The 13,606-nt window shown below is 33.0% G+C and overlaps 2 protein-coding genes across 8 annotated transcripts; both read right to left on the bottom strand.

The window, feature by feature from the left end:
• Positions 1 to 359: 359 nt before the first annotated feature.
• On the bottom strand, positions 360 to 9,087 carry LOC126918079 (zinc finger protein 91-like). 6 transcript variants are annotated; one of them, XM_050725688.1, is made up of 12 exons: positions 8,613 to 9,087; positions 8,071 to 8,278; positions 6,928 to 7,967; positions 6,408 to 6,638; positions 6,127 to 6,327; positions 5,636 to 6,043; positions 5,072 to 5,542; positions 4,306 to 4,593; positions 3,341 to 3,778; positions 3,117 to 3,253; positions 2,922 to 3,040; positions 360 to 2,818 (listed from the first exon to the last, which is right to left on the bottom strand). In XM_050725688.1, the coding sequence occupies exons 3-12, from the start codon at positions 7,246 to 7,248 to the stop codon at positions 825 to 827; spliced, it is 4,608 nt and encodes a 1,535-aa protein (XP_050581645.1). In that variant the 5' UTR covers positions 7,249 to 7,967; positions 8,071 to 8,278; positions 8,613 to 9,087; the 3' UTR covers positions 360 to 824. The 6 variants fall into 6 exon arrangements, with proteins under 6 accessions (XP_050581645.1, XP_050581647.1, XP_050581649.1 ...); XM_050725690.1 differs by having other exon boundaries at positions 8,895 to 9,087; XM_050725692.1 differs by having other exon boundaries at positions 5,411 to 5,542; positions 8,613 to 9,086.
• Positions 9,088 to 11,252: 2,165 nt separating this feature from the next.
• Positions 11,253 to 13,517, bottom strand: LOC126918051 (isocitrate dehydrogenase [NADP] cytoplasmic). 2 transcript variants are annotated; one of them, XM_050725638.1, is made up of 3 exons: positions 13,136 to 13,289; positions 12,874 to 13,039; positions 11,253 to 12,612 (listed from the first exon to the last, which is right to left on the bottom strand). In XM_050725638.1, exons 2-3 carry the CDS (start codon positions 12,886 to 12,888, stop codon positions 11,404 to 11,406), a joined length of 1,224 nt encoding a protein of 407 aa, XP_050581595.1. In that variant the 5' UTR covers positions 12,889 to 13,039; positions 13,136 to 13,289; the 3' UTR covers positions 11,253 to 11,403. The 2 variants fall into 2 exon arrangements, with proteins under 2 accessions (XP_050581595.1, XP_050581594.1); XM_050725637.1 differs by having other exon boundaries at positions 12,874 to 13,517.
• Between the last annotated feature and the right edge of the window lie 89 nt (positions 13,518 to 13,606).

The following is a 13,606-nucleotide window of genomic DNA, read 5'->3' as shown; positions in this document are numbered from 1 at the left end:
GTTTCCTTACGACTCGGGATCCAAGGCTAGTACCGGATGAAACCTTCATGCGCAGCTCCACCTACTCGGAAGATTTACATGCACAAATCGAGAATCTATCCTTTATCAAATTTTGTAATACCTTTTCGAAAATATTTCTTCTTTCTAGTAAAAATCTCAAAAAGAACAGAAAAAATGATTGAAAAAAAATGTTTTAGTAAATGCAATGATTAAAAGCACAAAGTTTTTTAAAAATTGTGTTGCCGTATATTCCATGAAACAATTCCTATGTATTCGAACATTATCGAGATTATAACTGGAAAAAAATTAACAAGAGAAACCCTGCCAAAACTTAGGAGGTATTAGAAAACACGAGAATGTAAATCTATACATGTATACAGCATTCGTTTATTGTTGTATTGTACAAGATTCATGGATTTGGATATTATATACAATAAAATTAAACTATATGCATGTGAGAAAATGTTTAATATATGAACAAAGTATGGCATTGTTTCCTATTTGTTAAGCATAACGCTGAAAAATACTCATTTTAATGATTATAATCATGATCGCGTTCATTTATAAGAAATACAGTAGCAATTACAGATATTATTATTGATCGAAATTTCTTTCTGTACATGTAGAATACTACAAGCTTATGTTCATTTCTTCATGCAGATTTCTATAACCTACTATTTGGAACGTAACAGTTTTTTCTCCACTATTTATAGTTTGTTGAATCAATAAATCTAGAAAATATTCATAAACATTTAAAATGCACCATATTTGTTATATACAGAGAAATGTACAATATGCAATTATTTTGACAACTTTAATTTTTTCTAAACAGTTAAATGTTTCGTTTCTCCTGTATTTGGATCGACTATGACTTTTTCTTTGTAACTGCTCACAGTAGGAGGATTCCCAAAGGAATTAGTATCGGTAAAAGGAAAAAATCTTCCATCCGCGTATTCTTTAAAAAGTAATTCGGCAGCCTTTTGTTTCTCCTCCTTTCCGTTCGAAGATATCTTTTTCATTGTCAATGTTAATAATTCTATAATAAGATAGGATTCTGGTTTATAAAGTCTTGTAAAATGCAATCTAATATGTTCGCCGACATTCTCATCTTTTCGTGGTATATAATCGCAATGAGGACAAGACGGTGTCATTCTTTCAATGCCATGTCGACGCTTATGAGCATCCATCGTGTCTTTGTCACACGTAGAAAACGGACAGTTTTGACAACGTAACGTCTCCACTTCGTCGTTAGAAGATAGAAGTATCCCTTTCTTTTGTAGCAACATTAAGGATTGCTTATCTTGATTCGAGGCTTGTGCTCCACCAAAATTTAACACTGATATACCATTTGTAGTCATGATTGAAGCTGAATTATTGGGTGATTTAAGCGTCTTTCCTGAACGTGAAATGGAGCCTATATTATCGGAAATATTATCGCTATCAATGGTAATTGTATCGTCCTCAAATTGTCTACGTGAAGCTTGCGCCTCTGCATTTGCCTGATGTTTCTTTAGATGTTGAATATAATTAGCGTAATATTTTACGGAATAGTCGCACGTATCGCAGCGATATCTCTGTTTCGCACCGTGCAGAGTTAGATGAACTCTGTATTGTTCTCGTTTCTCAAAAGCAGAAGGACATTTATGGCATTTATATCGCTTTTCTTTTAATCGGCCGTTTCTTAAATAACCAGGATATACAAAGTTAGGATTCCCACGCATAAAAAGTCCAAACTGTGGGTCGGGAGGAGGCGACAGATTTGAAGTTACATCGCTCGCTTCGTTTTGACGTCTATGAACTACCTGATGTTTCACTAAATTCTGTGCTGTCTTCGACGAATAGTCACACTCAGTGCATTTAAATCTATTGTTTGATCCATGCAAGGTCATATGATATTCTAGAGCATCCAATTTGAAATAACGAGCTGGACATTTTGCACAAGTAAATACTTGATTACTAGTTCGTTGATTTGTGTTGTTCATGCTACTATTAAACCCGTTGCTGGAACTTTCTGCAACTTCGACTACAATCCATGCGACAGTAGGTGTAGAATTATTTGAATCTTGAATATTCGTTTCGACACAAGCTGTGGTAGGGGGCGGATATCGCTGTGACTGGCCGTACAAAGATAACAAATATTTGGTACGCTCTTGATACTCCGTAGAATGTGCCTTCTGATGGGCTAAAAGATGGGCCGGTTGTCGAGCAGCATAAGAACACCATTGGCAAGAATAAGCTAGTTCTGTAGAATGATATCTTAAATGTATTCTTAATTCCTTTTCGCAAAGGAATCGCGCTGGACATTTGCTACAACAATGCACAAGTCTTAAGTCTCGTAGATCAGGTTCCGAACCTAATACCGGAGAATGAGTAAAGCCGAGAAGCGCAGCCAAATCGCTTAATTGCTGCGAATCTGGCCTTGAATCATCTACCAAACAATGAACAGTGCCTAAAGATCCGGAATGCATATCTGTGTGTGCAACCATGACTTCTCGCCGTGTGCAAGTGAAACTACAATCTGTACAAGCGACCACAGGACCATTACTAGGAGTATCGAGGTGCATGGTTTCATGATCTCGGACTTCTGCTCGTCGCGAAGATACAAAAGGGCAGTGACGACATTTTAACATTTTTGTTAGTGTACCATCTGGTCGGGACACCCATACTAATGGAGCTTCAGGCAGTGCTCGTGTATCAAGAAGCAATGGCGGTGGCGCTCCGGAATTCTTCGAAACATTAGTGAAGCAAGTCACGTTGCTCTGCGTTGTGATATGAATCACTTGCTCTACAGGCTTCTCTTGTTTCGTGCGATTAATACCTGAAATAATGATGCTTAAGTATCCAATTAACGCTTGAATAAAAATCTTAGTATTGAACTATTTTTAATCATATTAATGCTAAAAAGAATTTGTTTAACTTACTATTATCAGTATTTGAAGTTCGATGTGCTTTAGACTTGGTAGGGAAATCGTACTCCATATTCTGTTGGTGCGCAACGGCGAGCTCCTCTCCATGAAGTCTGACATGATCCAAAAGCTCTCTGTAAAGATAAAACAAATAAATATCTTCCAAGAATGTTATAAATTTAATGATAATAGCATTATACAAATACATACACTTTTGTGCTGACATAATATGGACATAAATAACATTTAAAAATAGCATCCAAATTTGGACGATGATGAACTCTATGCATCGATAACGTTGCTGCATCAGATGCGGAAAATGGACAATCTCCACAACCAAATACATTCTGTAAACAAATATATAATACGAATATATTATGTGTCTAATAACAAAAAAAAAACTAAATGAACAAAACAACCACAAATATTCATACTTTTTCTTCTCCATGGCGTTGGTCAGCTGGCTCACTGTGAGATTTAACGTGCATTGAAACAATTTCTCTACTACAATGTCGAAAATTGCAACGTTTGCATTTCCACATTGTACGTTTATTTTCCTCTGCGATCGTCGCTGATGATGATCCACTTGATAGTGAATGAGAGGAAATCAAATTGCTTTTAAGTAAAGACTGTCCCCGATTCCTCGCAGCAGCTTTAAGAAGCGGTGGTGGCTTCAATCCGATGTTAATGGTGTTAAGATTATGGTTTCCTTCATTCGGAGACACGATCGAAATAGGAGAAGACGAGAGATCCGATGTTTGCCGATATTCGTTGCTATTCATTATGAATAACTTAGTTGGCGGTTCGTCAGAATTCGTTTCTTCCACGCTACGTTCCTCCATGTTTTGATCATCCCACGACTGTTGCTCGACCTATGAAAGAGAGAGAAGTTTACGTACAATATAGAATTGTTTGTCATAAGCGATACACTGCTGCACGACGAAAAACAACTTATTATTCAGCAGAAAAACAACTATTCGGCACACTGAAAATTTCTTTTATATTATTAAAAAATGACGTTCCATATAAAATGAAAAGTCACTTTTAGAGGTATGGAACATTTTCAATGTTATCATGTCGGTTTTGATTACTAAGAATATGCTTGTAATTGCAATCAGATTAACATCATAACACCAATCAAGTGTCCAAGCGCTTTGATACAACTAATGCATTTTGAGTGTTTCATTATCTTCTTTGGTTCTTTAAAAAAATATGTAATTCAGCTTTTCTCATTATTTATAAGGATCATCACACATGCTTGTCATGGATAAACAAATTTACCATAGAGTGATTTTGAGAGAAACCATAAAAAAATCAGTGCGCCTATGAAAATCGACAAGCACCTTCTTCTTTACTAATAAAAGAATTGTTTAAATGTAAGTGAAATTTATGCTTTCACCTGTGCAAGATATTTGTTATATTTGGAATAATTCCGTCGACCTGTTTCATCCCTCATAAGTACCCTGGCAGTCATATGAACTGGATCTTTAGCTGCTTTAAGTTTAATATGTTTTGTGATGTCCCACCGCCAGTTAGAGCGATACGCGCATAGGGAACACTCGAATGGCTTCCGATTTAAATGACCGACAATATGAACATGAAAACGACTTGCGGTGGATGCCCAAAATGGACAATCCGGGCATTTGTATACCCATCGGCCACTTGGATGCGTCGAAGAACCTTCAACCTGACAAAAGATTTGACTACCTTTATCAAAATTAAGCGTTAACACATTCGGGAACACAACTGTCTATGGTCTCGACTGCCGTAAGTAACATTTAAAGCACATTCTTAATAATAAAAATATATATAAAATATAAATAAAAAAAGAAAAAACATTGTCATTAACGTAATTACAAAAATACTTATAATAACATTGCATACTTCGAAGAACAAAAATTGATAGTTTTTAAGCTAACTTTAAATATATTATTCTAATGGCCGTACGGGATGCTTGCAATCAACATATTTCAAAACATAATTTACACAAATTACAGAAAAAAATAGTCAGATCTGTTGACTCTCGTATTGCAATTTTTTCACGATTATTATTATTATCATTATTATTATTATTATTATTATTATTTGTTTGTTTGTGTGCGTATGTCCATATTGTTCATGTGCACGCATTAAGTAAATATTATTATTTCTATAAAACACCATACCGATGATCCAGAGGAATTCAGTCCGCTGAGATTAACGTCCCAATCCGTTTGCGCTGGGAATGCATATTCACCGCGATACGAGGTCACACGGAGTTCTGAACAATTTGATAATTTTTCTAAGCTATTGTGTATTGACGTATCGTTGCTTGTCGAGTGACAACACTGCATATGCACTTGTAGATCAGTCGAACTTTTGCAACGTCTCCTGCACTTCGGGCAACGCGTTGTGCCCACGGATACACTTAGAGCAGTGTGGTGTATTTGTTTGTGACAAGCCAGCTCTTCCATGCTACTAGCTTTAAAAGTACACCAGCATTTCAAATCGTTCGTAGTACTTACAGCTACCTCCGGTACTCCATTATTAATTGACGCTGTCGTTGTAAGCTTTTCCTTAAGCTTATCAAAGAACGACGCATTTTTTTTTTCAAATAAATCGGCCGCGTTATTCGCATCCTTCTTTAAGTTGCTGACCTGTGAAAAATTTAATTGAATTATTAAAACATCATAAAAATAATCAATTAGATATAGACAACATTTAATAAAAAGAAAGGAAAAATAACTAACTTCTTTATTTCCATATAATTTTGCCAGTTCCGTGTCTCTTGCAATTTGCGCAAGTTCCGGTCTTACTCTAACACGTGGAACTTTTAACAACGTCGTTGAAGGTCCACTGGAGTTAATACTATTTAGCTTAGTAGGACTTAGAGGAATTAACATTGGCAGTGGTTTTCTGGATTTATTTGGTGTAATTGGAGCATGACATTCTGCCAGGTGTCGTTGCATCTCAGAATCCCATGCAGTAATGAATTGGCAACCTTTTTCTTCACACTTCAATGCTATACATTCTGCATTAGCTATTGCACTTCTCTTATCTTCCATGGATTGATCGGAGATGTATGAATCTCCAGGACTGATTGAGACTGTTGTACCTGTAGATATATGTAGTGATTCCCGAAAATCACTTGCACCCACCTGAAATTGATTTATTTTTAATATATTTTCAGTTATCTATTATTTATATTAATTATTACTTAAGAAATAAGTTATTATATTACCTGATTGTAACGTTTAGGACTATTTCTTGGTTTTCGTTCAAAAGGAGTACTAGATTTACGACTTGTTTGGCCCACAGGAGGTTCATGATGATTAGTTTCATGTACTGTTAAACTTTGTCTAATATCAGCTGTAAAATTACAAGCACGACATTGAAATGCCCCTCCTCCTCCATGATTTCTAGTGTGCCTATCTAAATTCCACTACAAGAAAAAATTATCTGTTGATACTTAATCTAACAAAAAAATTCTAATTTGTTAAATTTAGTAAAGCTTCTATTAACCTTATATGGCGTACGGAAATCACAAGCATCACATTTGATCATTGGCATGGAATGATACTTCACATGCTTTGTATAACGAGCACGTACATGTGTTACATAAGAGCACTTAGCACATCGGAAAAACCTTCTCTTTAAATGATGTACTCTTTGATGAGTTTCAAGATCTCTTGAATTTAATGCAACATATGAACACATAGAACATCTATTTCCAGTGTCACGTATGAATTTCCCCTAAAAGTTATCATTTTATTAAAAGTATCCTAAATATATAAGTATTATTTTTTGAAATATAAGAAACATCGTATTTGGTACCCCAATTAATAGCATTTTATTAATAATACACTACATAGATATATTTTACTTTTAGAACTACATAATTTATTACTCCCTCAAAATAATATCGATTCCATTTTTTATTTAAAAAATATATAAAAAGTCACTAATTAAATTTTCATTCAATGAAATAATACTTAAACAATTCTTACAACATAAGTAATTGATGTAATTCAATTAAAAATACCTTTTGTTTGTGCTCCTTTTTCAGATGATCGAGATACGCCTTAAGACTTGATAGAGGTTTTGGTGGTTTGCATGTTTTACATTCGTAATTTTGTGAAGACCCCGAACAATCGAGCTCCTCGTGTTCGTGCTTTGAATTGTTTTTTATTGGGACATCGTCTTTGACACTGTACGAAATGTCTTCGGTGTCGCTTTGCAACTCGTGCTCCCTCATCACGGCTCCCTGACGATTCTCTTTAAGGTTACCTTCCTTATGTGACTCCGTTTTAAATTGCTGGGGTCGTGGACGAAGTGCACGCAGACGGGGTAGCCTTCCTGACATCTTGGACAAGATTTATTCTGTCCCACGTCTGTTCTATAGTCTCCCTATCGCGCATCGAGATATCCTTTTATTTCTATTCGATTTTCTGAACCACAGTATCAGGATAAAAGGAATACAACATTCACTTTTCCATCGTTCTACACGTCTGTCTTCTTCCCGATGACATCAATGACAAGCCACTTTATATCGCGTATACATCTCTCACGAGTGATTTTTTAAAAATGGCTTTGCTCACAATTATAAATTACGGATTCGGTATACGGTCCTCATCTCGGGCATAATTTTCGTCGAATAAAGAGTAGCTCGAAATCTCAATGAACGATCTATGGAATTCTAATAGGGAACTGTGCGCTGGTACACGTTACGGAAGTACGAGTACAGCATTACTCGGTGGTCGCGCGATCTAGAGGCTATGGGCGCCATTTTTTCTTTCCTAGTAAAACTGCTGACGAGGAGCGCGTTCGAACATTCTCACGAAGAAATCCTACCTCTTTGAGATCACCTCCCGTACTAAATTCCAAGGATAAAACGATACAATTCGATCGAACTTTACCCGATTTTTTATACATCAGTTTCTACAGAATTATCAAAATAACAATAGAATCTTGTAACCTCATTAATAGTTCATATAACAACATCGCGGTTATATTTTATTGTATTCCAGTTTATATATTTTTTAAGATCGTTAACATTCAATTCAAGCGAAAAGTTAAGTTTTTCTAAAAGACAAAAAGTTTACCGATTATCAAATTCAATATACATATTACTATATTATATAGATTTTTGTTTAACACAGTTGCTTGAAATTAATAGTATACTTACAAATTATAAAGTCTTCACATTACAATTATTACGAATATATCTTAAATATATGTTACAATAAAAGTAAATTGATTCCTTTTTTCATTTACAACAATTACTATTCGTTTCAGAATCTTGCGTATAATTATTTCCAATAACTCGTTTTTCCTACTCTTGACATCCGGTTTATGTGATACAATGGTCAATCGCGCAACGAGTCAACGTACAGCTAGAACGTAACATATTTTTATGCGTACAGTTTCTTCCTTTTATCATAATTTATATGAAGATCCTTTTTATAATTTTTTCCTCATAATAAAGTATATAAGCAATAAACGATAAAAAAAAGTATCGCCAATGCAATAATACGCAAATATAAGAGAAAGGAGATCAGTTTTCCGAAACGCGTGTCCGATTTCCGTTTCTCCAAGCAATTTCCGGTTTACAGACAAACGACGATTTTAGTAGGTACAGTCCGGAGCGTATGCATATCATAAACGAAAGAAAACCAAGGAAAACAAGAAGGAAATTAAATACTCGATCTTGTTGACTGAAAAACAAACCTCGAGCAGTTAATTCGCTTGAAGCAGGTTATCTTCTGATTGAGCGACGGTCGTAAATAGATATGCCAATAAATCCACGATCACGTATCAATCGATATACGCAGCCAACCACGAGCACCGGGTTTTAACATCACGATTGCTTTTACGATTTTATTTAACGCTTGAAAAAAAAAATCGGATACGCTCGTTGGAACCTTTGTTTCCTCCCTCCTTTTCCTTCCTTTCTCCTCTCGACACGGTTAGCTCGATTTATCTCGGGTACCGCGATTTATCTTCGAATACCTCGTCATCGACGCTAACCAGTAGCCGACGGAACAGAGGATGAATCGTAGAAAGACTACGAGAGAAAACCAGCCCCTCCCTCCTCTTTCACCAACTCGGACAGAACGATGGCGAGGCGAAGTGGCGCAGGTCAGGCGCCATCTGCAATTCCGATTCTGATTCTGGTATCCACACACTCCTCCCACTTCCTCCGGCTGGTTTCTCCTGCAGCCCTCGATACAACTGCAGGAGAAGAGAATGGAGCCGATGATGACGATGGTTTAACTCGTTAAGTAGTGGAAGCAAGTTATCTCATCACTTAAAAATGCCTCCGTATTGAGAATAATGCGAATTCATTGGACTTTACTTTGAAAAACAATATTACCTCCGCTACTTCATACTATAATTAGACTGCGGAGTTTTGTGCATTTAAAGATGCAGATAATTAGAAAATATATATGAAATATTCAAAAAATATTATGTACTCGTTATATTATTTAATAGGTGAAATAAATTTTTGTCTATATCTCGTTTTTTTATTCATGTTCATAAATATATGAGTTTCCATAAATATTCGCAGGCTAGTTATATTACTTTGTAGGAAGATTGTATTCATGACATATACTTATCTTATGCGAGATGATTGTATAGTTATCATTTTTAAGTTTTTTATATTTAACTTTTTTGTGTATAGGTAAAAAATGAGTACCATAGTAATAAAAGTATAGAAGTACATATAATGAATAAGAGATTAAGATACGAATGCTTTTAAGTACCGTCATTTTCTTGAAGATGTTTCTTATTGGAATGATAATCAAAGCATATAATTATAATTTATTTTTCTAACACTTAATGTAGAATAGCAATTACTTAAACTTTGTCGATGTCGCATTGTTATCTCTGCTTGTATTGTTTTACGAATTCCGTTATATCATTAAAAGCTTGTAGTATTAGCCGATAAATAGAAAACCACATTGTTAGAAAATTATCTACGAGTTTCAATAATTTTTATGCAGTTTTAATAATTTATTTGGTATCTTTATTTTATTATAAAACACAATTTCCGATATTCTATTTTATTCACACAATATTCAACATTTTTTTGTTTAAATATATATTGAGTTTCCAGAAAAAGAACTTCTAAATTTTCTTTCTCTTTCTAAGGTTAAAAAAAGAGTATATATGCATCTACTTTTCGATAAAAAATGTGTTATGTCGAAAACGAAAACTTTATAACCCCTTCTTTTTTGTTTCTTTAAGTACCTTTCCTTTTTTATGAGATAGAAAAAATTAATGTTCATCGAATTTTGTATGAAAAAGTTTTTATAAAATAGCATAATTATAATAAAACAAAATGACAAAAATGTTATTATCATTTAATATAAAAGAAAGTTAACTCAAAGTAATCAAATAGTAGTAGCGCCATTTTAGATTTCTTTTTTTTAATTATTTCTTTGTCGTGTAAGTACATATGTGAAGGTTGAAATTATATTGACTTTGTACTTGTTATACTGTTATATTGTATAGTAATTTGTAAATGAAGATACAAAACTATTATAAAAATTATATTATCAAAAGTTACATAATTTGCAAAATTTAAATGATTTGCTATCTTTCCTTTTATCGATTATGCAATATTAAAGAATTGTATTTAGTAAGTATATAATATTGAAATTATTCATTGTAAATGTTCTTAATGCGTAAAAATCAGTAAGATTGCCTTTGATCATTTATATATGTAGCACATATATATATATATATATTTATATCATTATTTGTTTTTCATTTATTAAATATAGTTAATTTCATTATTTATATCTTTAAAGGATATAAATTTATTAAGGTCTCTGTTGCAGTTGCATTGTAAGACATTTCGATATAATCAGTTGATAATTAGTAAAATTAAAAATAATAATAATAATACCTTAATAACGCTATATACATACGCGAATGTAAGAATGAGGGTGGAAGAGAGAAGAATATATACATCTTATATATATATACATCTTGGAGGTTAAAAGAGTGTACTAAATTTTTTGTATTATTTAATTGATATTTTGCTATAAAACGTTATTGCCTTTGTTATTTATGTCTAATAGTTTAATGTTGTCTTATTTACGAGCGACGATATTTTTGAATAAAAATTATGTAATTAAAAATGCTTATGTGATATTAACTATGATGTAAAGTACGTATTCAAGTAACAATGATTTAGGTATTTTGATAAAGGGTTTGGTATCATGACAGAGAGTGTGAAGAAAAACGATTTGATTTCGTTTAAAATTAAAATTTGTTTAAAAATATTTAAATGTGGATTTAAATATACATATGTAATAGAAAAACTGAAATTTATGAATATATTTCTATAAAAAATCACAATTACAATATAGTAATCTTACTTTTATTCATATCATTATGTTCCATCTTTGTAATCTAACATATAAATAGATGCAACTCTTTTCCCCATAACCAGTAATAATATTTTTCCCATGTAAAGTTAATACTTTGATATTTGATTTGGATATTGCAGTCATTTTAATTGCTTCTGCAAATTTTCTGCTAATTTATTCATAAATTCAAATGTTTCTAAGTAATCAGATCTAGTAACGTTGCTCATGCCTTTAATGCAAATTGCAAGGTCCTTTGTCATAAAACCTGATTCAATGGTATTAATACAGACAGATTCTAATGTTTCTGCAAATTTTTTAAGATCTTGATTATTATCCAGCTTTGCACGTTGGAGTAAACCTTTTGTCCATGCAAATATGGAAGCAATAGGATTTGTTGAAGTTTCCTTTCCCTGTTGGTACTGACGATAGTGTCTTGTAACTGTACCATGAGCAGCTTCTGCTTCTACTGTGCGTCCATCTGGACAAATTAAAACTGAAGTCATCAGACCCAGAGATCCATAACCTTGTGCTACAGAATCAGATTGAACATCTCCATCATAATTTTTACAAGCCCATATAAAACCACCTTCACTCTTCATTGTATATGCTACCATATCATCTATCAGGCGATGTTCATACCAAAGTTTCTTGGCTTCAAATTTATCTTTATATTCTTTATTATATGTTTCTTGAAAAATATTTTTAAATCTGCCATCGTATTGTTTAAGAATGGTATTCTTTGTGGAAAGGTACAAGGGGTAGTTTCTTAACAGAGCATATTGGAAAGAACTGTGAGCAAAAGCTAAAATACTTTCATCTGTATTATATTGAGCTTGTGCAATTCCAGATCCCTTAAAGCTATGAACTGTATGTGAAATTTTTTTTCCATTATCTCCAGTCCATGTGATTTCAAGTTTACCTGGGCCAGGTACCACAAAATCAACAGCTTTATACTGATCTCCATGAGCATGTCTACCAATGATAATTGGTTGAGTCCAACCTTGTACTAGTTTTGGTATGTTTTTACACAAAATGGGTTCGCGGAAGACTGTGCCACCTAAGATATTTCTGATAGTACCATTTGGGCTTTTCCACATCTCTTTCAAGTTAAATTCTTTTACTCTGTTTTCATCTGGAGTAATAGTAGCACATTTGATTCCTACATTATACTTCTTAATAGCTTCTGCGCATTCTACAGTCACCTTATCATTAGTAGCATCCCGATTTTCAATACCTAAGTCATAGGTATGTAATTCAATATCTAAGAATGGTAAAATGAGTTTCTCTTTGATAGAATCCCAAATGACTCTTGTCATTTCATCACCCAAGATATCAACAACAGGTCCAGCCTAAAAAAGATAGGATGCTTGTGATAATGCAAAATTAATTATGCAAAAAGATTATTATATGTATTTATTTATCGCATAAAAAAGATTTCTTTCTAGGAATAGATAAAATAAAGTAAAATAATTATTGGAATACCGAAAATGTTATCAGAATTAATTAAAATTCATATAGGAAAGGTAAATATTATGCAAAAAAAAATATTTATATATAGGTATATATAAACGTTAACAGATGTCAGTTACATAGCTTTACTGACTGCTTACCTTTATTTTCGTCATTATTCCAGAGGAGACGCTAAATGTCTTAGCGAACAGAAGTGCTGGATTATCAAACGGTTGAGAAATTTTTGGCGATAATATTCGTGAGAAAGCAGTGAAGTTACTACCCGATCCGATATAAGCTACGCTTCTTATAAATTGCACGTTTGCTCTACTAAAACGGTGGGGCAAAAACATGGCAGCCTTATCCAAATAATCTTAATCACTTTCGTATTTTTACTATTGGTATGAACTTTATACAACTTACAACAAATCTTCCTGATAGATTCCGATAACAATGAAAATCAAAACGTATCCATATTTTTTATTTGTTCCAAATGTATTCTTTAGATCTCTTGTATTTGTGTAGGTTATACTGTATGTGAAACTGTCACAATATTTAAACGTGACAATTTCTATTTGTTACATATTAAAATGTCAAATAACTGAATAAATGTAATGAATTTAAGATTGATTGAATCAGTACTAATGAAATTTTACATTAATAGCATATGATCTCTTATCATATTAATGATAATTCTTATCTATGTTTCTTTATTATCTTTGGAGTTTGTACTGTAGTAGGTAAATAATGTTTACGTTCGAAAATTTAAATGCAACAATTATGCTCCTTTTTCAAGCATGTTTATACATAAATCATATATTTTCGAAACAAAATATTATTAATCTTTAAAGCTTAAAATAAGCAATCATCTTGGAAGAAATTTTGTTTTGTTAA

This window comes from Bombus affinis, chromosome 6, assembly GCF_024516045.1.
Source record: "Bombus affinis isolate iyBomAffi1 chromosome 6, iyBomAffi1.2, whole genome shotgun sequence".
NCBI lineage: Eukaryota > Metazoa > Arthropoda > Insecta > Hymenoptera > Apidae > Bombus > Bombus affinis.
This window is presented reverse-complemented; position numbering and strand designations above follow the sequence as displayed.